The sequence below is a fragment of the Salvelinus sp. IW2-2015 genome, linkage group LG16 (assembly GCF_002910315.2).
Source record: "Salvelinus sp. IW2-2015 linkage group LG16, ASM291031v2, whole genome shotgun sequence".
NCBI classification, from domain to species: domain Eukaryota; kingdom Metazoa; phylum Chordata; class Actinopteri; order Salmoniformes; family Salmonidae; genus Salvelinus; species Salvelinus sp. IW2-2015.
This window is the reverse complement of record NC_036856.1, coordinates 42,679,294-42,700,522: the sequence shown is the minus strand read 5'-3', so window position 1 is coordinate 42,700,522 and position 21,229 is coordinate 42,679,294. Positions and strand designations below refer to the sequence as shown.

The 21,229-nt window shown below is 43.8% G+C and overlaps 2 protein-coding genes across 2 annotated transcripts in view; both read right to left on the bottom strand.

The window, feature by feature from the left end:
• rhpn1 (rhophilin, Rho GTPase binding protein 1) overlaps positions 1-3,244 on the bottom strand; it is a 31,360-nt gene extending 28,116 nt beyond the window's left edge. The window contains 2 exon segments of the mRNA XM_070447696.1: positions 2,699-2,785; positions 3,049-3,244. Coding sequence (XP_070303797.1) covers positions 2,699-2,785; positions 3,049-3,078 — 117 coding nt within the window. The 5' untranslated portion in view covers positions 3,079-3,244.
• An 8,030-nt stretch (positions 3,245-11,274) lies between these two features.
• Positions 11,275-21,229, bottom strand: part of LOC111975516 (1-phosphatidylinositol 4,5-bisphosphate phosphodiesterase gamma-1) — a 93,576-nt gene continuing 83,621 nt past the window's right edge. The window contains exons 22-31 of the mRNA XM_070447452.1: positions 20,828-20,994; positions 18,311-18,407; positions 18,034-18,158; positions 17,215-17,314; positions 16,818-16,963; positions 16,483-16,597; positions 16,094-16,255; positions 15,887-15,975; positions 15,089-15,276; positions 11,275-15,015 (exon numbers count right to left, since the gene is read on the bottom strand). Coding sequence (XP_070303553.1) covers positions 14,955-15,015; positions 15,089-15,276; positions 15,887-15,975; positions 16,094-16,255; positions 16,483-16,597; positions 16,818-16,963; positions 17,215-17,314; positions 18,034-18,158; positions 18,311-18,407; positions 20,828-20,994 — 1,250 coding nt within the window. The 3' untranslated portion in view covers positions 11,275-14,954. The remainder of the gene's footprint in view (positions 15,016-15,088; positions 15,277-15,886; positions 15,976-16,093; positions 16,256-16,482; positions 16,598-16,817; positions 16,964-17,214; positions 17,315-18,033; positions 18,159-18,310; positions 18,408-20,827; positions 20,995-21,229) is intronic.

Sequence of the window (21,229 nt, the reverse complement as noted above, 5' to 3'; positions counted from 1 at the left end):
GACCGCTCACCCCAAATTCTCCAATCATTTTCTTATGTTACTGAATGTATCCTGAGTATTTTCAGATTTTGTTATCAACAAATGCAGCGAAAAGTACAGTAAATGTAAAATAAACATGAAATTCAACAGTGTAATGTTTGGATTCAGTCTTGTGTCAAGTGAACTGTTGTGTCCTCACCTTTAATCTAATGTTCCCATAGTCTCCAAACTTTTCCTTTAAATTGCTACCATGGTTATGCATATGCTCTCCATATTTCTTGTGTTTGAAACATTTCAAATGTGGCCCTATCCATATAGGCCAATTCACACGTGTAAGGGGTTAAGACCACCCTCCTCCGTTATAGTTAGGATCAGATAGCCTATTACATTGGCAACAGGATCCCCGTGGCGATGGTTGCCAAGAGACCAAGCCCCAGTAGACCTCAGTCAGTAACCTGCTGTGAGGTAAGTCCTTAGACGTCACGGCCCACGGAGCGGAGGAGACTTGGAACACCTCTTACACCTGACCCCTGCCTACGATAGAAATACAGCCACCAGAAGTTAGCAGTGCTCTTTTTTCCAACACCAACTTCATCCACCACGTCTATAAGTGGCTAAGATGGGCTCTGAGATCTCATCTTAGAAGACATGAGGCTGGGAAGAGGAGGTGAGCTATGGTCACTGGTAATGGGGTGAGTAATTGCCACTTGCTGCTAGGAGATCAGAGCCTAGATCAGGACTGTACTAGTGTCTGATGATGCTGCTGCACCATACTATGAGTAGAGCTGGAATGGGGTCTCAACCCAGGGCCACCTGTTACAGACACCCGACTCCACTGTAGTCTTCCTTCAGTCTGCTGATAAAGGACAAGACATGAACATGTCTTGCCAACATGTAGGCCTACAATCGTCAGGAAAAGAACAGAAAATGACAGTTGATGTTCTGTGGTCAGAAGCGATAGGACCCCCCCCCTCTCCATTTCCTTCCCTCTCCCAACCCCCTTCATCCCCTCTCTAAACCAACCCTCTCTCCATTTCCTTCCCTCTCCCAACCCCCTTCATCCCCTCTCTAAACCAACCCTCTCGCCATTTCCTTCCCTCTCCCAACCCCCTTCATTCCCCTCTCTAAACCACCCTCTCTCCATTTCCTTCCCTCTCCCAACCCCTTCATCCCCCTCTCTAAACCAACCCTCTCTCCATTTCCTTCCCTCCCCCAACTCCCTTCATCCCCCTCTCTAAAACAACCCTCTCTCCATTTCCTTCCCTCTCCCAACCCCCTTCATCCCCCTCTCTAAACCAACCCTCTCGCCATTTCCTTCCCTCTCCCAACCCCTTCATCCCCCTCTCTAACCAACCCTCTCTCCATTTCCTTCCCAACCCCTTCATCCCCCTCTCTAAACCAACCCTCTCTCCATTTCCTTCCCTCTCCCAACTCCCTTCATCCCCTCTGATTGTTTGTTTTGTGAGCGGTGCGCCCAGTAATCCTCAGAGTGCTTGTAGGGATTAGGGTGCTCGCCTAGCCATGCTCCAGTATGCCTTCAGGCCCCTGCTCCATTCTCCAAGTTTAGCCATAGCCGTGCTCCAGTCCAAGCTCCAGACCCAGCTCATCCATAGCCATGCTTCAGTCCCCTGATCCAGCCTCCCAGCTCAGCCATAGCTGCCCTCAGACCCAGGGCCCCAGCCCACTGCCCCAGCTCAGCCATAGCTTGCCCTCCAGACCAGCCCCCAGTCAGCCATAGCTGCCCTCCAGACCCAGGGCCCAAGCCCACTGCCCCAGCTCAGCAATAGCTGTGCTCCAGGCCCAACCAGGACAGCAGGGAATACAGCAGGGGTGAAATGGGTAACTAGCTTATTCTCTCACGTCACCCCGCTCCTCCGCTCTCTCCACTGCTTCCAGTTGAAGCTCGCATCCGCTACAAGACCATGGTGCTTGCCTACGGAGCTGTGAGGGAACGCACCTCCGTACCTTCAGGCTCTGATCAGGCCCTACACCCAAACAAGGCACTGCTTCACTCCACCTCTGCCTGCTCGCCTCCCTACCTCTAGAAGTACAGTTCCCGCTCAGCCCAGTCAAAACTGTTCGCTGCTCTGGCACCCCAATGGTGGAACAAACTCCCTCACGACGCCAGGTCACGAGTCAATCACCACCTTCCGGAGACACCTGAAACCCCACCTCTTTAAGGAATACCTAGGATAGGATAAAGTAATCCTTCTAACCCCCCCCCCCTTAAAAGAGTTAGATGCACTATTGTAAAGTGGTTGTTCCACTGGATATCATAAGGTGAATGCACCAATTTGTAAGTCGCTCTGGATAAGAGCGTCTGCTAAATGACTTAAATGTAATGTAAATGTAGGCTCTCCTAGCCACATACCATCAGTACCATGACACCTCCCAACTGGACAGTATCCTACTCCAATCTACCCCCAATGATGCAATAGCAGACCCCCAACCTAAGTCACCAATAGTTCACCAACATAAGGCAACTCAATGCAGGTCCAGGATACCCCTCAATGAATTTGTCAACGATTCAGTAATTACACTGCATGGAAATGCATGTTAATAATAAATAACTTTGAAGAGTACATATTTGATCTGGTATTTATTTTAATATTATTTGTAGTGTCATAGCATATGCTGTCAATTTTTCCGTTTGGACGTGTAATATAAAAGGTGTTGGTACAGTACCGTGTTTTTGGAGCTACAACTGCGTATCCCTCACCTTTCTGATACTCCCGTTGTGACTCCCCTCCTCCATCCGTGCGGGAAGTTCCAACTCCTCGTCTGAGCCAGCGTCAGACATCTCTGGCTCTCTACAACAGAATGTCCCAAGGCCGTTAATTTGTACAAAATAAAACCACCACTTTTCCTCCCGTTCTACTCTAGCCAACCCTACCAGTTATTGTCACGGCATTTCTAAGACAAGCAGACAGTGTTTAAGTGTTATATAGTTTCTATGGTTGGAACAATATCGAAACTAGAAACAAGTGAACTGGGATTGAATAGAGGAGCTCGTTCTGCCTAGCGGTTGATGTTAGTAACATAGCATTGTCCCACAACTAAACAGTACACTTGCCTCGTCGCAGGTTCTTCTCCCATCATCAAGCCAGGACGCTATGCAACTTGTTGCACCAATACTTGCAGGCCAGGGTCTGTTGCGATGGATGGGAAGAGAGCAAATCAACATAGGAAAGACCCGTAACAAAACAATCACGGTCTAATTTTACAACTTGCATTCGCGCAACTCTCTCGCACAAAAGACAAACGAAATAACTCGTGGCGTGGCTTTATTCCAGGAGGCGGTATCTTTAAATGCAAAATAACCAATGACATAACACTTACATTAATTGACGTTGATTTTTACGAATCAAAATATGATATTTCTCTAACTGACAAGTTAAACTGTCCAATTGTGAATCCCATGGGCGATTGCAAAAGTGTGGAATTACAGTTGCCCATAGCAACGGTTTCCACTATAAACAATTAACTGTAACTAAATGTAATCTCAAATGTAATCTACGTAATCCCAAAAGTAATTATTTCGAGGACCTTGACCTTAAACAAACACTAGTAATTCTGCATACTACAACAAAGGATAAATGCCCACCTTTCTGTTAAAAATAGCTAAACATTGATGAGGTGTAGTCACTTTTGAGGACACAAACTCAAGTACACAGTACAAATATGATAAAATTATGAAAATATGAAATATTTTACAGCATATGATGTATTTCCTATTCAACAAAACTGTATGAATAAGGGTTGAAATGACTTATAATTTGATTATACTGTATTTAGAAAGCTATAAAACTACTAACTATAAGATTTCACCTTCCTTATAACTGTAAAATACGTATCTGTATGTTTAGTGTTAGAGTAAATGTGCTATTTTCTAAAGGTGTCTCTTGATAAAAACGTCTGCTCCCATTGCTGTGAACTTCTCATGGAGCTCTATTTTAGGGTCTGTTCTTAAATTCGCTCTGGCTATCTGTCGATTTCAGAGCACTCTCATCTGAGTGTGGCAAAGTGCAGAACAACTGATTAATTCACTAACACGCTGACCAGACCAGACACGTCGTGTGCGTGAGCGTCGCAAAATAAATTTAGAAATCTGTTTATTCAATTATTGCAACCACACTGCTCGCGCACGCCAACGAGCGTCTGCGATGCCAAGGGCTAAAATAGAAGTCATTCCTATTTCTGACGCAGATCGCGCTCAGAGTTCTGCCTCTCCCATCTCCTCATTGGTTTATAGAAGCAGGTACCCACGTGCCATCTCCTCATTGGTTTATAGAAGCAGGTACCCACGTGCCATCTCCTCATTGGTTAAACCCACGTGGGTGATTGAAAGACTAACTGTTTTGCCGGTTGTCGTGGTAATACTATGAAAGTTTAGATACATCACCATATAAGTTCAACGATGAAAACGCCTGGAAGGAGGAGAGATGACTAGAAACGATTCGGTTGGCCGTTTTATGTGTAGATTAATTTGTCGGAGTAGAGGACCTTGTACAGTTCAGGTAAAATAACAACTCAATGTTTATATCCCAGGACAAATTAGCTAGCAACAGCAAACTAGCTAAATAGGACAAATTAGCTAGCAAGTGCAAGCTAACTAGCTAAATTACCATACATGTTTAATGCTTTTCGACCTGTCCCCAAATTAATATCATTGGTTCAGAGTTTGTTTTGATATTTTAACCTGCGTGTCGTGATCGGTGTAGGGGGACAAAATAAATTAATGCACGATAGCGCACGCGTGCAGCCGGTTTGGGTTCCGTGTAAAAGCCGTTGGGGGAGTGGGTTCTAAGCTAATTTATTAGATTTTWAAAAAATGGTCATCCCATGGATCATTTAGCTAATTGATTTGGAATTTTTTGACCCCTTTAGGTATTTTATGTAAAAAATGATTTGATATAATATTGAATTTGGCCTTTACTACTTTAGCACATAGAAACGCTTTGAATAACATATTTATAAAGACAGGTCTTGAAGTGTCTGTCCTATATGTAGGAGATATAATATTTTGTTTTTTTGGCCACATATTTAACCCCTTATTTTTGTGGCCACTAAACGACCTCCATACTTCCATTTGTTTTTATGGGTTACCTTCAGATGAGCCCAGTGACACTTGTGGAGGTCATAGAGCAAACTGTTTTTGTGAGAAGACCAATTTTTGGGATGTCTCATGGTCTGACAAACACCGATGTAGCTCGGCCACCATAGATGGACGCACGAGTGCGTCAATAGACTCTTAAGAATTAAAATCTATGAATTATTTTAGATTAATGGCTATAAATCGATCTCTGCTATAGTGATGAAACTACTCTCTCCTGCTGCGCTACGATGTAAGGATTGCAGGCATGTGCTTTGTCAGTGGCTGTGATGTAGGGTTCAGGCAAATCCCAGCTTCAAGTGGTTTCAGAATTCACATCCTACATTACACATATATAGTGTCTGTGGGAACCTGGGCTATCGGTCAATGCAAGCCATTTCGATCTACGGTGTCCACAGATCGATTTATACATGAAAATGTTGGTCGGTACCAGAACCACGCAGGTCCCCTAAACTTGACATCTATATAACAAAGCCACAAAGTCAAAATTTGCTATATCATAAAATGATGAAAACAAAAATGTAAGGTTAGGGTTAGGCATAAGTTTAGCAGTGTGGTTAAGGTCAGGGTTAACGTAGGGGTTCAGCTTAAAATGACATTTTAAGAAGATAAATTGTGGAAATATAGGCATGGTTTATGACATTATCTCTGTGTTAACTGGTGATGACCCACAGCAACGCCTAGACCTAGGCATCGAAAGGAAACCCCTGGGTGGGCTGTCACTAGTTAACACAGCCACAGAGTCCAAATTGGCTATTATAGTAAAAATGTATAAAAACTAAAGTTCTCCTTTTTAAAGAGAGGCGGGGTTTAGCCATAATTATGACTTTGTGGCTATGGTAACTAGTGACAACCCCTTGGTTGGGAAGCACGCTCATGATGATAGAACACACAGAATGGAACCAGCAGAATCCAAATCCATCGGATGTAGTGATCGCAATATAGTAGCCATAACTACGAAAACCAAAGTTCCAAAGGCTGGGCCTAATATAGTGTATAAGAGGTCATAAAATAAGTTTTGTAGTGATTCCTATGTTGTTGATGTAAAGTATATTTGTTGGCCTGTAGAGTGTAATGAGAAGCAACCAGACGCTGCACTTTACATTAATGAAATTGCTTATTACAGTTACTAATAAGAATACACTCATTAAGAAAATGACTGTAAAAACTGTTAAATGAGGAATTAAATGTTGATGAGGAATTAAAAAATGGTTTGGTTGAGAGGGATGATGCAAAAGGAATGGCAAATAAGTCTGGCTGCACAACTGATTGGCAAACATAGTGCAAATTGAGAAATAATGTGACTAATCTGAATTTAAAAAAGAAGAAACTATACTATGAAACAAAGATAAATGTCATAAAGAAGGATAGTAAAACACTTTGGAGCACCTTAATTGAAATTTGGGGCAAAAGGCAAACTCAGCTCCATTATTCATTGAATCAGATGGTTCATTCATCACAAAACCCACTGATATTGCCAATCACTTTAATCATTTATTCATTGGCAAGATTAGCACATTTATGCATGACATGCCAACAACAAACGCTGACACTACACATCCAGGTATAGCTGATCAAATTATGAAAGACAAGCACTGTAATTTTGAATTCCGTAAAGTGAGTGTGGAAGAAGTGAAAAAATTATTGTCGTCTATCAACAATGACAAGCCACCGGGGTCTGACAACTTGGATGGAAAATGACTGAGGATAATAGAGGACGGTATTGCCACTCCTATTTGCCATGTTTTCAATCTAAGCCTACTAAAGAGTGTGCAAGGTCTCCTCTCCTTGTCTGTCAAATCAACCAGTGTGTTTTCCCATTAAATTCCCTGAGTACCCTAGCCCTTCAGTTGGCTCTGATTGATTCCGGAGCTGCCGAGAATCTCTTAGACAGCGCACTGGCCACAGCATTACGCATTCCTTTGGTTCCCCTACAGTCACCCATTCCAGTTCGAGCCCTGGATAATCGTCCAATAGGGACAGGGCTTGTACATCACATTACTCTTCCTGTTCCTGTTTCTTTGCTGACCCATGACACTCATTCAGAACAGATCACTTTCTTGATTATAGACACCCCCACGCACCCCATTGTTTTATGTCTCCCCTGGTTGAGTTTGCATAACCCGGTTATTTCCTGGTCTGAGAGGAGATTGCTGGGTTGGTCGCAGGAGTGTCAGGGGAGGTGTCTCGTGGTGTCTGTCAACACCACTACGGTGGAAAGTCCGGACTGTGCTTCTCAAGTGGATTTACCACAGGAGTACCAGGATCTGCTCTGGGTTTTCTCAAAGACCCAGGCTACACGCCTGCCTCCCCATCGCCCCTGGGACTGTGCCATTGACCTGTTGTCTGACCCAGCCCTCCTGAGAGGACATGTCTATCCCCTCTCCTATGCAGAGACTGAGGCCATGGAGACCTATGTAAAGGAGAGTCTCCAGCAGAGTTTTATCCGCCCCTCTAAATCACCAGCCTCCTCGAGCTTCTTTTTTGTCAAAAAGAATGATGAGGGACTGCGCTCCTACATTGATTATCGAACACTGAACAAGGCCACCGTCAAGTTCAGCTATCCTTTACCCCTCATCCCAACCATCATCGAACAAATGTGAGTATTACGAGTATCTCATAATGCCATTTGGCCTGTCTAATGCTCCTTCAGTATTCCAGGCCTTCATCAACGAAGTGTTTCGGGACATGCTGGGACGGGGCGTAGTGGTCTATATAGACAACATTTTGATCTATTTTGCTGACCGCGTCCAGCATGTCTCATTAGTCAGGTCTGTGCTGAGAAGACTGTTGGAGTATGATCTATATACAGTATATGTTAAACAGGGGAAATGTTTGTTTTTCCAGCGGTCCGTGTCCTTTTTGGGCTATCTCATATCCACGGAGGGACTGGAGATGGTGCAGCCAGGTCATGGCCCATCCCCAACTCCGTTAAAGCAGTCCAGCGATTCGCCAACTATTTCAGGAGGTTCATCCGGGGCTTCAGCACGGTGGTCGCGCCTCTTACCTCCCTGCTGAGAGGAGGTCCCCAGCGGCTTCGTTAGACGGTGGAGGCTGAGAGGGCGTTCGAGACGCTGAAGGCACGTTTCACCACTGCTCCCTTGTTGGCACATCCCGACCCCTCACTCCCCTTCATCGTCAAGGTGTATGACTCCGAGGTAGGATTCGGGGCAGTGCTGTCCCAGCATACCGGAACCCCTTCAAAGCTGCGGCCCTGCGCTTTCTTCTCTAAGCAGCTGAGCCCCGCCCAGAAGAACTACGAGATAGGGGACCAGGAACTCTTGGCGGTCAAGAAGGCTCTGAAGGCACTAACTGTCACGGATCCCCCCGGTACTGCTGCTCATTCTGCTCACCAGTTCTGGAGGTCTACGTCATCGGCTTTCTAGGCTTCACTGAACGGATTCATTATCATCAACCTGGACTGTCTTGTCTGATTACACACACCTGGTTCCCATTTCCCCTGATTAGTATGTTATATACAGTGGGGAGAACAAGTATTTGATACACTGCCGATTTTGCAGGTTTTCCTACTTACAAAGCATGTAGAAGCGTCTGCATTTTATTCATAGTACACTTCAACTGTGAGTAGACGGAACTAAAACCAAAAATCCAAAATCACATTTTTGATTTATTGAATAACTTCATGATTTATTGCATGACATAAGTATTTGATCACCTACAACTCAGTAGAATTACCGGCTTCTCACAGACCTGTTAGTTTCTTTTAGAAAGCCCTCCTTCTCCACTCATTACCTGATTAACTGCACTGTTGAACTCGTTACTGTATAAAAGACACCACTGTCCACACACCACAAACGAACCAACCTCGTCCACAATGGGCAAGACCAGAATGTGTAGAGTACATCGGAATTAAAGAGACCTGTACAAGGCTGGGATGGGGCTACAGGACAAATAGCCAAGCAGCTGGTGAGAGGCAACAACTGTTGGCACAATTATTAGAAAAATGGAAGAAGTTCTAAGATGACGGTCAATCACCCTCGTCTGGGGCTCCATGCAAGATCTCACCTCGTGGGCATCAATGATCATGAGGAAGTGAGGGATCAGCCCAGAACTACACGCAGGACCGTGGGTCAATGACCTGAAGAGAGCTGGGACCACCAGTCTCAAAGAAACCATTAGTAACACACTTACGCCGTCATGCGATAAAATCCTGGCAGCGCACGCAAGGTCCCCTGCTCAAGCCAGCGATGTCCAGGCCCGTCTGAAGTTTGCCAATGACCATCTGGATGATCCAGAGGAGGAATGGGAGAAGGTCATGTGGATCTATGAGACAAAAAATAGAGCTTTTTGCTCAAACTCCACTCGCCGTTTGTGGAGGAATAGAAGGATGAGTACAACCCCAAGAACACCATCCCAACCGTGAAGCATGGAGGTGGAAACATAATTCTTTGGGGATGCTTTTTCTGCAAAGGGGACAGGCCGACTGCACCGCTATTGAGGGAGGATGGATGGGCCATGTATCGCGAGATCTTGACCAACAACCTCCTTCCCTCAGTAAGAGCATTGAAGATGGGTCGTGGCTGTGTCTTCCAGCATGACAACGACCCGAAACACACAGCCAGGGCAACTAAGAGTGGCTCCGTAAGAAGCATCTCAAGGTCCTGGATGCCTAGCCAGTCTCCAGCTGAACCAATAGAAAACTTTGGAGGGAGCCGAAAGTCCGTATTGCCCAGCACAGCCCCGAAACCTGAAGGATCTGGAGAAGGTCTGTATGGAGGTGGGCCAAAATCCCTGCTGCAGTGTGTGCAAACCTGGTCAAGAACTACAGGAAACGTATGATCTCTGTAATTGCAAACTAAGGTTTCTGTACACAAATATTTCAGTTCTGCTTTTCTGATGTATCAAATACTTATGTCATGCAATAAAATGCAAATTAATTACTTAAAAATCAACAATGTGATTTTCTGGATTTTTGTTTTAGATTCCTTCTCACAGTTGAAGTGTACCATTGATAAAAATTACAGACCTCTACATGCTTTGTAAGTAGGAAAACCTGCAAAAATGTCAGTGTATCAAATACTTGTTCTCCCACTGTATATGTGCCCTCTGTTCCTCTGTCTTTGTCTGGTTATTATTCCCATGTCTGTTGGTGTGTGAGTAACCTATGCGTTGGTGCAGCTGTTATGCTGCGTGCTTTATAAACTCAGCCAAAGGACCCTGTCTTTCAAAGATAATTTCGTAAAAATCCAAATAACTTCACAGATCTTCATTGTAAAGGTTTAAACACTGTTTCCCATGCTTGTTATATGCCCATAAATAATTAATGAACATGCTCCTGTGGAATGGTCGTTAAGACACTAACAGCTACAGACGGTAGGCAATTAAGGTCACAGTTATGAAAACTTAGGACACTAAAAGAGGCCTTTCTACTGACTCTGAAAAAACACCAAAAGAAAGATGCCCAGGGTCCCTGCTCATCTGTATGAACGTGGCCTTAGGCATGCTGCAAGGAGGCATGAGACTGCAGATGTGGCCAGGGCAATAAATTGCAATGTCCGTACTGTGAGACGCATAAGACAGCGCTATGTGAGACGCCTAAGACAGCGCCCTCTTTACAATCCCCAAGTCAAGAACAGACTGTGGAGGCGCATAGTACTACACTATCTTGCCATGGCAAGATGGAACTCTATTCCACATCAGGTAACTGGTGCAAGCTATAAAATCTGATTTAACAAACAGATAAAAAATACAGCCTTATGGAACAGCAGTGACTGTGAAGAGACACACACACACACACACACACACACACACACACACACACACACACACACACACACATGATAAGATATGCACTCTAAACACAAGTAGACATGGGTGTTGTATTGTAAACATGTGATAGTGGAGTAGTGGCCTGAGGGAACACACTAAATGTATTGGGTAAAGTGTTATGAAATGCAATATTTTAAATTGTATATAACTGCCTTAATGTTGCTGTACCCAGGGAGAGTAGCTGCTACCTTGGCAGCAGCTAATGGGGATTCTTAAATAGGAAAAAAATACAGTCTTTATCAAACAATGTTATTTTTTACAACATCAAAATACGTAGTTTACACTGTACGGATGCCTGGGCCTTATTTTTTGGGGTGAGCCTAGATTGCTATAATAAGAATAAGAATAGTCATCATCATCATCAAGCATGGACGAAGAAGAAATACAGCAAATTATGAGTATCTACCTGAAACTGCTTTATTTTAAATGGAAACTTTATGGTTTTAATAACAGAGTAATAATACTGGACAGTCAGTATATAGATACAGAGAGTTATTGACGAGTTTGACATAGAAGCCCCAAGAAGCTGCATTGTAGTTAGCCTGAACAGCCACCAGTGGATGCTGTTTCACCTGTTCAAACTACAACGTAAAGTAGGGGGGGAGAGAAGGAAATGGGGACATTTATTTCAGCTATTATTTTACAGATATAAAGTAAGCTACAGTATCTTCAGCCTGCTCTGAAGTCCATTATCATATATATCTATATGTTCTTTCTTTTTTTAAACAGGTTCTGACAGTATACATGTGTGATAAATAAAACAGGTACATACAATGAAGAATTAGTAGATAAAGAAAGTGATGGAGATGGACAGGAGGGTCAAAGAGGGAAGAATAGAGAAAGACAGGGTATGCCACCCAATTCCCTATAGTGCTCTAGTTTTGAAAGACAGTGCACTTTGAAGGTAATAAGGTGCCAATTGGGATGTAGAGGTTGAAGCGTTGCGTGGGTTGAAGTTGTCCCCCAAACAACAGATTAGAAGTCAGATTAATCAGCTCCCTTTGATTAGAAATGCCAACAAAACCTGACCTGACCCCAGAAAAATCCACTCAAAAACTATCTTTAGTCCACTTTTGATATTAAGGAATTAAGGATTTAACATGGTCCACACACACCAACACAGTTGTGAAGAGGGCACGACAGTGCCTTTTCCCCCTCAGGAAGCTTAAAAGATTTGGCACGGGCCCTCAAATCCTTAAAAAGTTCTACAGCTGTACCATTGAGAACATATTGACTGGCTGCATCACCACTTGGTACGGCAACTGCAAGGCTCCCGACCGCAAGGCGCTACAGAGGGCGAAGAGTACAGCCCAGTACATCTCTGGAGCTGAGCACCCAGCCATCCAGGACCTCTATACCAGGTAGGGTCAGAGGAAGGCCCAAATAATTGTCAAAGACTCCAGCCACCCAAGGCATAGACAGTTCTCTCTGATACCGCATGGCAAGCGGTACCCATGCACCAAGTCTGGAAAGAACAGGACCCTGAACTGCTTCTACCCCGAAGCCATAAGGTTGCTAAACAAGACTGCTAAACAGCTAATCAAATGAATACCCGGACTACCTTATTTGACCCTTTTTTGCAACTCTCTTGCACTGACAATCACACATACTTACACCCCAACACACACATATATTTTTCAACAAACTCTCCTGCACTGACTCCATGCACACACACTGGACACTCACACCACAGGAGGTTGGTGACACCTTAACTGGGGAGGACGGGCTCGTGGTAATGGCTGGAGCGGAATTAGTGGAATGTTATTAAACACATGGTTTGATGCCACTCCATTTGTGCAGTTCCATCCATTATTATGAGCTGTCCTCCCTTCAGCAGCCTCCACTGACTCACACATACTTACACTGACACCCCAACACACACATATACACATAACCGTACACATGCACACTGACAACACACACGCTGCTGGCAGCCTGCTACTGTCTATGATCTATCCTGTTGCCTAGTCACTTTATCCCTACCTACTGAATATGTAGCTACCTCAATTACCTCGTACTATTTTAAAAAATATATATTTTTGTTATTATTTATCTTTAATTGCATTGTTGAAAATCCTATATCTTGAAAACTTGACTGGTGACAAAACCTTTTGGAAATGTATCAAATCACATTTAATTTTTAAAATGCTTGGTAAACAACAGGTGTAGACTAACAGTGAAATACTTACTTATGGGTCCTTTTCCAAGAAGCATCATATGATGTGGTAACTGACACTTTGCTTCTTGAAATTCCAATATGTTGAAAACTTGACTGATAACATGCAAAACATTTTGAACTGTATTAACAGTAGACTAATGAAAAAATACCAATATATACACTTAACAAAAATGTCAACACAACATGTAAAGTGTTGGTCCCATGTTTCATAAGCTGAAATAAAATATTCCAGAAATGTTCTACACGCACAAAAAGCTTATTTTCTGCTGATGAGTATTTCTGTCTGTAATAAAGCCCTTTTGTGGGGAAAAATTCATTCTGATTGGCTGGGCCTGGCTCCCCAGTGGGTGGAGCTGGCTCCCCAGTAGGTGGGCCTATGCTCTCCCAGGCCCACCCATGGCTGCACCCCTGCCCAGTCATGTGAAATCCATTGATTAGGACCTCATTTATTTATTTCAATTGCCTGATTTCCTTATATGAACTGTCACTCAGTAAAATCTTTGAAATTGTTGCATGTTGCATTTATGTTTTTGTTCAGTGTAGTTTTTGAGTGGATTTTTCCTTTAACAACAACTTGGTGGGTAGGATCTGTAAATGTGACAAGTTGCAGTAAGGTAAAAGTTATAGATAGCCCTTGTTTGCCATTGTTGCATCCCAAATGTCACCCTATTCCCCAGTGCACTACTTTTGATTAGGGGCTATAGAGAACAGGGTGACATTTGAGACCCACACCATGTTTCTCTGATCCGATCAGCATAGCCAGGTAAACACAGACCTGAAGAAAACCTATAGGTCCAAGACAGAGTCCTGGGGTGAGAGATTACTTATATTTCTGGTACTCTCTCTCTTTCTCCCCTCTCTCTCTCTCTCCCTCCCTCCCTCCCATCTCTCTCTCTCTCTCTCTACTGCTCTGCTTCTCCTCTTGCTCCTTAAAAGGTAGTGTATTATATTATAGTATATTATAGTATACTGAAAAGCCCTTTAAGTAATACATGACAATATGACATGCAGTGTTAGTAAGTCTCTAATGAACACAGTAATAAAAGTCCTGTTTGTGCTCTCCCAGGTAAAAGAAGAGGGGTCAATTTTGGAAACAATACCACATCCCTACCACTAGAGGGCATTAGACTCCAGTCCCTGCTGTTAGTTAGTCTGCTGCCCCAGGATAGGAGAAGTAGACTTTAGTCTTTGAGGAATAGACTTGGTCCTACTCCCATTTAAAAGCCCTTTAAAAGCCAGTCCATGAGTAGTGGTTCCCATTTTCTCTCTTTAGCCATTTTTGTGCCACGGCCAAGATAGTAGATTCTCGCTCTCATAGGTCCTCTGTGGTCAATAAAATAAGATTATTCCAGTTTTCAGTTGTGAGACCAGTTCTAGCACGGAGAGATTTTGAGTCTGGATTACGCCTATACTAATGGTTGACTCTCTGACACACTACCTTACTCTCTTAGAGGCTATGGGTGTATCCCAAAAGGCATCCTATTCCCTATCTACAGTAGTGCACCATACCCCTATTAGCCCTGGTCAAAGGTAGTGCACTATATAGGGAATTGGGTGCCATTTGGGACACATATCCTGTGTATTCTCCTTATAGATTAGAACACCGCTACTCTCAGGTCAGTTCAGTTTATCTGACCTCGCTGTTCAGAACACTGAATTCTTTTATAACCCTTTTCTCATTCTAGGTTCCATTTCTGAAGGTTTTTGTTCCATGAGATTAGTGTTTTTTTTGTTTATTTTTATCCAACACACTGTGCATCTCTGTGTAGTCTATGCACACTTATAGCAGGGGTAATCCAGTTATTAGTAGATTGAATAGTCTTTCCATGGGTGTAAGATCATCAGTGTGCAGCAGTAGAGGGGGACTGGTTGGTTGGTGGTCAGATGGGCATTTTAGTTCCGCTTGGCCCCCACCTGCTGCCTCAGCTTCTCCCTCCTCTTCTTCTCAATCAGCCTGGAGATGGGAGGCAGAGATGGAGCAGTTACAGAGAGAGGTTCTGTGTGAATGTGTGTGTATGTGTTATTACCTGTGGTTGCGTGTCTCCACTAGTTCACTGAGCTGATCTTGTGCTGCTCTCAGCTCCTCCAGACTCTGCTGATAGCTGTGGTCACCTCCTGACCCCGCCCTCTCCAGAACTGACACCTGACTGGACAGCTCACTGGTGCGGTCTCTCAGCCTTTGGATGGACGAGTACAGGTTCTGATCATCTTCCTCCTGTTAATCATCCAATCAGAACACAGAGTGGTGGCGTGATGCTGTTAGAACCGTTAGAACACTAAGCCACTGATGTTGTTCCAAATGGCTCCCTATACCCTATGTCCCTCAAACTAAACTCTGGACCTCGAAGTCAGTTACTCTCCTTTTTGCATTGTTTAGACCTGGGAAAACCAGCAGGCTCTGGACCTCGTAGGGTAAGATTTGAATAAACCTGCCCTTTATAATACACTACTTTTGACCATAGCTCCATGGGACCTGGTCAAAAGTAGTGCACTACATAGGAAGTAGGGTTCCATTTGGGATCCAGGCAGTATAATAATATATGGATTGGACTCCAGAGTGCCGCAGCAGTCTAAGGCACTGCATCTCAGCGCTAGAGGTGTCACTACAGACACCCTGGTTCGAATCCAGGCTGTATCACAACCGGCTGTGATTGGGAGACCCATAGGGCGGTGCACAATTGGCCCAGCATCGTCCGGGTTTGGTCGTAGTAGGCCGTCATTATAAACAAGAATTTGTTCTTAACTGACTTGCCTAGTTAAATAAAGGTTACATTTAAAAACAATAAAAAATAAACAAAATCAATTTGAGTTTGTTAGGGGATTACCTTGGCGTTGACAATCTCAATGTGAACCAGCAGAGAAGCCAGCTCCAACTCTTCAGTGTAACTGTTCTTTAGTGGAACACTCCTGTAGCCTGACAAGTCACCACACACACACAGACAGTTAATATACTATAGTATTATGATATAATATTATCTACTATGATATATCTACACACACTTCCGAAAACACACACATGCACACACACCAACCTGTTCTTAGTGAGCGGACAGGGTAGATGGCCTGAGCCAGGAAGTTGGGGTCAGAGAACATGTCCTCCTCATAGACCAAGAAACGCAGGAAGGAGAAGGACGGATTATGGACGTCAAACACAAACTGCCTCTGAACCCACACTGGGTTCAACCCATTGTCAGCTGGAGGGGGGGAAGGGGTGGGGGGAGGGGTGGGGGGAGGGAGGGAGCAAATTCAAATAGAGGGTGGGAGGAAGATAAATGTTTTCTTTTGACGTTCAGTAAGCAGGAGCCCTACTGTACAATTTAATTTAAACATTTGGAAGAAACCCAATGCCACCTGGTCAGCCCAGTCAGGTTTCATGCAGTCACAGCAGGGTGCTGTGTGATTGGTGTGTGCTGTCTCATACCCACGACGTCGGTCTTGCTCTTGCTGCAGTCGTAGTCGGCCCCACACACCTCAACCTCTACAAAGGGACACACTATACTGCGGCCATTCTTAGGGAGGTGACGAGCTCCCAGTACCTGACACAGGCAGACAAACAGAAAGGGAGTGAGAGAGAGATTGTGTGTGTGTTTGTTTGTTAGTTCTAGTAGTGCACACAAGAGCGTAAATAAATAAAACAGGTAAATTAAAAGTGTGTGTCTCCTGATGGAATGTCTCCTGATTGGTTGTCTGACCTGTAGTCGGATGGTGATTGGCTCTAACCTACCTGTAGCTGGATGGTGATTGGCTCCAACCTACCTGTAGCTGGATGGTGATTGGCTCCAGGCGGAGGGTGTCCTTGTCAAAGGGGTCAAAGGTGTCATCCCTCATGATGTCAGGCTGGGGCACGAAGCCACTCCCCCCACCCAGCATGAATAAAGCCTGGTTCAACTGCATGGGCTTGTCTACACACACACACACACACACACACACACACACACACACACACACACACACACACACACACACACACACACACACACACACACACACACACACACACACACACACACACACACACACACACACACACACACAGCATAATGTACATATAATACACAATCACATACAAATAATAAATACTTAAGCACACCACAAACACAGCTCCTGCATGGACTTGGAAAAGAGCGAGAGTCAGACACACAATCTCCCTCACCAGGTGTCTGGAAGTTGAGTGCAACCAGCTGGGATCCACAGAGCCACATGGGTAAAGGGTCGTAGTTAGAGGAGTCTAGTCTCTGTCCTCTGGGGTAGACCTGGAGCAGAACATACATTACTTAATATGTTGGTTGTGGGTTCGATTCCCGCTGGGGCTAGCCATATAAAAATGTATGCACACATGACTTTGTCGCTTTGGATAAAACCGTCTGCTAAATGGCTTATATACAGGTAACTGACAAAATAAAGGAAACACCAACATAAAGTGTCTTAATAGGGCGTTGGGCCACCACGAGCCAGAACAGCTTCAATGCACCTTGGCATAGATTCTACAAGTGTCTGGAACTCTATTGGAGGGATGTGAACCCATTCTTCCAGGAGAAATTAAATTGTGTTAAATTAGTGTTTTGTTGATGGTGGTAGAAAACGCTGTCTCAGGCTCTGCTCCAGAATCTCCCATAAGTGTTCAATTGGGTTGAGATCTGGCGACTGAGATGGCCATGGCAAATGGTTTACATTGTTTTCATGCTCATCAAACCATTCAGTGATGACTCATGCCCTGTGGACGGGGGCATTGTCATCCTATTGGGGCAAAGACATGGTAGCCAAAATCATGGCTTGACCAGCATTTTATATATGACCCTAAGCATGATGGGATGTTAATTGCTTAATTAACTCAGGAATCACATCTGGGTGAAAGCACCTGCTTTCAATATACAGTACTTTGTATCCCTCATTTACTCAAGTGTTTCCATTATTTTGGCTGTTACCTGTATATTATAATATATATTATTAAATGATTAGAATATTATATTACCCGGGAGAGCTGGCGACGGTTATACTGCAGGAACCGCTTCCCTCTTGCCCGCGTGGCAAACTTCTCTGCCTTGGTCTCTGGGAATGATGACATATCCCGGAAACATGCCCGCTCTGTCCCGATCTCTGGAAGGGAGACAAAACAGAGTCACACACACACGCACACACACACGCACACATACATACATACACACACAAACACACACAAATGGTCCATTTAGAGAGGTATAGGTAGAGAGGTAGAAAGAGGATAGGTAGAGAAGTGTGTCAGTTCTTACTCTCTTCGTTGAAGGGGACAGGTCTACAGTAGACCACCAGCTCAGAGAGCTCCAGTGCGATTTTCTTCCTCCTCTCCATCTGCTTCTCTTCCTGCATCTGTTACCATGGAAACCAGACCACACCGCCAGCATCAACACCAACACATCAGAGCTTCTTTCCTATTTTTAGTGTACCTGCACTGATATCTGACCGTACATTTCATATAAACTACAGTAAGAGTACTACAGTTCTTCTCTGAGCTGCAATTAATGAGATATAGAGTAGCTACTGATTCTCAGGATAAGGTACAGATGATGTGTGGTGGGGTTCGAACCTGTATATGTGTGTGTGTGTGTGTGTGTGTGTGATGCATTACTAATCTGTTTGTGTATGTGTAAGTGTGTGCGTCCATGTGGTGTGTATGTTTGTGTGCCCATGCCTGTATGTGTACAGTATATAAGTGTTTCCGCTGCGCTCATTTAACTGTGGCGATCCACCACAGAAAAATCATTGCCACTATGCAGTTTTAATGGCCTTTGTTAAAAAGATTGCACCATTTTTAGCAGCTTCATGGTTAAGCACATTACCTCTCTGCAATTTACCATGAGTGCATAGGGGGCTAGTGGGGATAAATGTAACACTGGTAACTTGGGGTAAAACGTCACCCTACCTCAAAATAATTTTGACATTAAGTGGTTTGGGCCATAAAATTCATCAATAGGATGCTAGCTAGTTAAAAGATCACATTTGGGATCTAGCTAATGATTAGGCCAATAGGGTCAAAGCAGATAGGCAACCCCAGGCTTCAGCCAACCAACTTTTCCCAGCTACATATTTTTCCAAAGGAAACACGGGTATATACAGTATATATACAGTTGAAGTCGGAAGTTTACATACACCTCAGGCAAATACATTTAAACTCAACTCCTGACATTTAATCCTAGTAAAAAACTCAGTCTTAGGTCAGTTAGGATAACCACTATATTTTAAGAATGTGAAATTCTTATAGTAGAGAGAATTATTTATTTCAGCTTTTATTTCTTTCATCACATTCCCAGTGGGTCAGAAGTTTACATCCACTCAATTAGTATTTGGTAGCATTGCCTTTAAATTGTTTAACTTTGGTCAAACAGTTTGGGTAGCCTTCCACAAGCTTCCCACAATAAGTTGGGTGAATTTTGACCCATTCCTCCTGACAGAGCTGGTGTAACTGAGTCAGGTTTGTAGGCCTCCTTGTTCGCACACGCTTTTTCAGTTCTGTCCACAAATTGTCTATACAATTGAGGTCAGGGCTTTGTGATGGCCACTCCAATACCTTGACTTTGTTGTCCTTAAGCCATTTTGCCACAACTTTGGAAGTATGCTTGGGGTCATTGTCCATTTGGAAGACCCATTTGCAACCAAGCTTTAACTTCCTGACTGATGTCTTGAGATGTTGCTTCAATATATCCACATAATGTTCCCCCCTCATGATTCCATCAATTTTGTGAAGTGCTTCAGTCCCTCCTGCAGCAAAACACCCCCACAACATGATGCTGCCACTCCCGTGCTTCACGGTTGGGATGGTGTTCTTCAGCTTGCAAGCTTCCCCTTTTCCCTCCAAACATAACGATGGTCATTATGGTCAAACAGTTCTATTTTTGTTTCATCAGACCAGAGGACATTTCTCCAAAAAGTATGATCTTTGTCCCCATGTGCAGTTCCAAACCATAGTCTAGCTTTTTTATGGCGGTTTTGGAGCAGTGGCTTCTTCCTTGCTGAGCAGCCTTTCAGATTACGTCGATATAGGACTCGTTTTACTGTGGATATAGATACTTTTTCCTCCAGCATCTTCACAAGGTCCTTTGCTGTTGTACTGGGATTGATTTGCACTTTTTGCACCAAAGTACATTCATCTCTAGGAGACAGAACGCGTCTCCTTCCTGAGCGGTATGGCGGCTGCGTGTTCCCATGGTGTTTATACTTGCGTACTATTGTTTGTACAGATGAACGTGGTACCTTCAGGCGTTTGGAAATTGCTCCCAAGGATGAACCAGACTAGTGGAGATCTACAATTTTTTTCTGAGGTCTTGGCTGATTTCTTTGGATTTTAGGCCTTGAAATACATTCACAGGTACACCTCCAATTGACTCAAATTATGTCAATTAGCCTATCAGAAGCTTCTAAAGCCAATACATAATTTCCTGGAATTATCCAAGCTGTTTAAAGGCACAGTCAACTTAGTGTATGTAAACTTCTGACCCCCTGGAATTGTGTTACAATGAGTTATAAGTGAAATAATCTGTCTGTAAACAATGGTTGGAAAAATGACTTGTGTCATGCACAAAGTAGATGTCCTAACTGACTTGCCAAAACCATAGTTTGTTAACAAGAAATTTGTGGAGTGGTTGAAAAACGAGTTTTAACGACTCCAACCTAAGTGTATGTAAACTTCCGACTTCAACTATATATATATATGTGTGTGAGTGTGTGTGTTCTCCTGCGTACGTGTATGGGTGTGCTTTCATTTGTACATGTGTGTGCAATACAGTATTAACCCGTGCATCTGCGTTCTGTGTGGCCTCTCTGATCTTCCCCACCCAACCAGTCAGGTCCTCCAGGGTGTCTGAAGCAATGTCCAGTGGCTGGCCAGGGTGAATTGACATCTGCTGGGAGTGGACGGTGAACACATATGGCCTGGAACTCTTCCCATCCTTCTGAACCACTACAGAGAGATATGGAGAGAGAAAGAGATGGAGAAAGAGAGAGAGAGGGAGTTACACATACACACACTCTTATTTCCAGTGGTGTAAAGTACTCAAGTAAAAATACTTTAAAGTACTACTTAAATACTTTCTGTACTTTACTACGGCAAGAACAGCTCAAATAAACAAAGAGAAATGACAGTCCATCATGATTTTAAGACATGAAGGTCAGTCAATTTGGAAAATGCCAAGAAC